Consider the following 3833-nt stretch of genomic DNA (forward strand, 5'->3'; position numbering starts at 1 on the left):
TTTTTGTGTGTATGTATGGTTTGGGTTGTATTTTTTTTTAGATGTGAAAAAAGGATTGCTTTCTCCTAAATTGGTGTAATATTTTTTTTAACATACAGAGGGTATCTGGTATCGTTTTCCCCAGTAACAGACAGAGACGCTGTATGAAATTCAAGCCTGTGTTTGGGCTTTGTGTCTCTCAGGGAGTTCAACAGGGGAGTCTCAGGACGTGGTTTTCCCGCGTGGTGGGAGCGGTGGGCGATCCATGGAACAGGGAGGGTGTCTCACAGCCCTGTCCTTATGCTCCACGTGTGGGACCAGTGCTGGCTGTGAAGTTGATATGAGGGTGGAAGCCTGCAGCCACCCGTTCTGGTGGCATCAAACATCTGCTGGGGCCACCACAGTGCCAAAAGTAAACTCTTTGGAAGTATTTAAAATCCAGCTGATAGGGGAATAGGGCAGGTTGGTCCCATCCTGCCACATTCCCTGTGGGGAGCTAGAAGTCCTAAACTGTTCTATTTATTCCTCTTCTTATTCCCTGTCAGGCTTTGGACAGGTAATAGGACTCACACAGGATCTGGCAGTGGCAGAAGGGTCTCAGGAAGAGGAGCTGGGCTGAGGGTCCAAGATCCATGGCTACGGCCTGGTTCATTTGCTCCTTTCTTTCCTGCTCAATCCCAATTTTGGCCCAGGTACCCTCATGTGATCAGCCCAGCACGGGCCAGCATGGTGCAGCTCAGTGCTGCCCAGTGGAGAGCTGCAAAAATGCTCTCATTTTATGTGTGCAAATAAGAAAGCCTTTCTCCCTCTGTCTGTCTGAACTTTTTTTCCTCTGATTTCCTTGTTTCTGGAGGGTCCCATGTCACAGTATGTGAAGTGTCAAGCAGTGATTGTTTGCTTTGAAAACCCTTGGGATTCTGCTCCCTCTGCATCTCCCATCCCAGTGCTGTGAAATATCTTTCTCAGCCACACTGGGGTGGCTGGTCTGGCTCACTCACCTCGTTGCAGCATTAGGATCCAGCTCCAGCCGGAGCAGGACAGGGAGCAGTGTGCAATGGAGCTCCTGTGATGCCATTTCAGTCCCCAGCTTTCCCCCTCAAAGCAGTGAGCATTCAAGCAGACCGTGTGCTTCATTTTGCAGCCTGCAACAGTTCTGGGACAGAAGAGGTTTTTCTCTGTGCCCCTTCCCCCCTGTATGTCATGCTTTGTGCTCCTGGGCTTCTGACCCCAAATATTGTTCTTTTATTTGATCTAACAAAACAATGCAGGAGCCCCTCCTGTGCAGATTGAGAATTTCCATTTAAATCAACCAAATAACATTTGGCAGGAGCAGGAATAGTCCATTCAAAATTACTTTGAAATCACAAATTTATTTGAACTTTACTGGAGCTTTTAGTTTTACAGAGTTTGGAAACTAATAAATTATGTAGCAGGGCTCATGAAAATCTACCCGAGTCTGTTTATCCAAAAGAATATGCAACATTTTGGTTTTGCAAGAAAATAAAAATAATTGTTTACACATGTTCAGGAGTCATTGGCAAGCATATAAACCTGATGGTTAAGGAGGAGAACATGTCAATAATTGCACTTTAAGAGAAGAGGGAGGCAAACAGGCGAGTGCACGAGCAAAGCGCCGGGCACACTGATCTGGCCTTGCCATTGTATCAAACGTCACTGTTGTATCGCACTCTCCACTCGAGAGGAGCCCAGTCACTTAACAGCCCAGACCTGCTCCCATGTTGGTAATTTAAAACCAGAGTCTCAGAGCAGAAGTTTCAAGGATTTGCTGCCTTTTTTTTTCTTTTTTTTTTTTCTTTTTTTTGTTGTCGTTCTTGTGCATGTGATTGTGTTGATGAAGTTAATGTCAAGTCTGGAGGATGCGGGTTGTGGCATGTGGTTCTGCCGAGTTGTGAAGATGCTTTTGCAAAGGGATCTTTGCTGCTGAAACCTGAGAATATAGGCAAAGGGAGCACAGTGCTGGTGTTTTGTGGAAACAGCTCTGGGTTTGGAGTGAGCAGGGATGTGTGTGGTGCTCAGGTCCTTGAGAGGAGCGAGATGATGCTTTCCTCCAGCCTGAATTTCAGGGTGGGAAGTGATAAGATAGAGGGGAGGTGGCAGGGAAGAGAGAGCCCTGTGTTGGTTTTGAAATTTCCTGGATGTGATTAAGTATTTCCAAGGTTTTCACTTGCATATAAACTCCTCTTCCTCCAAGAGGACTTTCCCTTTCTTTTCCTTGTGAACCATCCAGTCCTGCCTGCCAGTACTCAAGCTGAATTTCAAGGACTGGATGATGGGGCTGTGCTGGCTTGTGGTTTTGCCACCATGATGCCAGAGTGCTTGTGGCTCTCTCGGCAGCCTTGTGTCTTCATGTTTCTCCCAGTGGCCATCTCTCTGATCCACAAACATCATTATCCACTGCATGGCCAGTTCATTCCCTGCTGCGTCTGTGCAAGGGACTAGCCATGTGGACAGCCACCTCCCTGCTGCTCTCTTCCAGGATTGGAGGCTGAAACTGGGACCCTCAGCTGCTCCCCTGTTCTGTTCTAGAGCAGTCGTGGGGGGACCTCTGCTCTGGGTGCAGCGTTTCCTATTTCAGCCCCTGCTGTTGCCTTCCTCTCGTGTGTAGTTGTTTCCTACTTCATATTCTGTTGCCCATGCCCTCAGTGGTGGGACTGGGATCTGGTCAGGGCAGTGAAACACATGGGAAATGCAAATAACAACACATCCTATGCTCAGCTCACTGCCCTGCTTTCTGGATGCCTCACTGTGGATGGAGCTACTGGGCAATTAATTCAGAAAAGGTCCTTGCCCTTTCCAGCTATACTAACAGGTTTCACCCTGCTTTATTCAGAGATGTGGAGTGTCCACAAGGACTTGGAGCTTGTCCTGGAAAGGGTCTTTGTGCTGTGAATGCTTCCAGCTTCCATGCTGTGTTTAACAAGCCACCTGCTGGGATGTGCCCAGTCTGGTCGTGAACATATGAAAATTATTTGTGGCCACTACTCTGGATTTCTGGGCTGTGTTTGCCTTCCTTGGCTAAAATCTGTGCCCCCACAGCAGCAATGCTGGATGTGTCTCTAGGCTCCGCATCAGGTGGTCAGGATGTCACATTATCCTCAACAGAGACCTCCTGCAATCACTTATCAAGTGGATGTGGTTTATGTGCCTTGATGGAAAGCTCGCTTTATATAACCTCCCATCTGAAAGAAAAGGGAATAAAACATTCTGAGCTAGTAAACTTTACTGCCAGCAAGATGTTGGCCTGTTACAATCTATTCTCCTCTCCTTTCAATGTAAATTTTTCTGGATGCCCTAAAGAGCCAATTTACACTTTACTGCAGTGTAGGACTTTTCTTCTTAGGGTCTGGGTCAGCCTCAAGGAGATTTAAGGGGGCACCAACTGGATTTTTAGGTTGCCAATTTCATCAGCCTGAAATCTGTTATAATCTGCTGGAGAACATCTTTCAGGCCCAGATACCTCTTCTTTCCATATCCTCCCATTTGCAGAAGGGGTTTTTAAAAAGAAACACCACTGGCAAAGAGAAACCATTTTTTGTAGGGCTGTCGTAACCCTCACTGAAGTTTTCAATCCTAATATTAACCTGCATCCCACTGTAAAAACTGCTGGTCCAGGGCTTGGGGGACTCCAGGAGCACTTTCTTCTGGGTTTATTGAAGCAGGATCAGAATGGTAGTCCTTGGTGATAGTAAGGATGGCCGGTGGGTCACTGCTGATTTATGCTGTGTTATGCTGGAAACAAACACAGTAGATCAGGAGAGGGGAGGTTTCTGCTCGTGAGAGGCAATTTGCAGGTGAAAGTTGTGCTGTTGGTGTGACGGAGAGAACCTGGGGCT

At 47.2% G+C, this 3833-nt stretch overlaps 1 protein-coding gene across 1 annotated transcript in view; it reads left to right on the plus strand.

The window, feature by feature from the left end:
• Window positions 1-3691: 3691 nt before the first annotated feature.
• IGDCC3 (immunoglobulin superfamily, DCC subclass, member 3) overlaps window positions 3692-3833 on the plus strand; it is a 90358-nt gene continuing 90216 nt past the window's right edge. Inside the window, exon 1 of the mRNA XM_009995325.1 lies at window positions 3692-3698. Coding sequence (XP_009993627.1) covers window positions 3692-3698 — 7 coding nt within the window. The remainder of the gene's footprint in view (window positions 3699-3833) is intronic.

This window comes from Chaetura pelagica, unplaced genomic scaffold, assembly GCF_000747805.2.
Source record: "Chaetura pelagica isolate M959 unplaced genomic scaffold, ChaPel_1.0 scaffold453, whole genome shotgun sequence".
Taxonomy (NCBI): Eukaryota; Metazoa; Chordata; class Aves; order Apodiformes; family Apodidae; genus Chaetura; species Chaetura pelagica.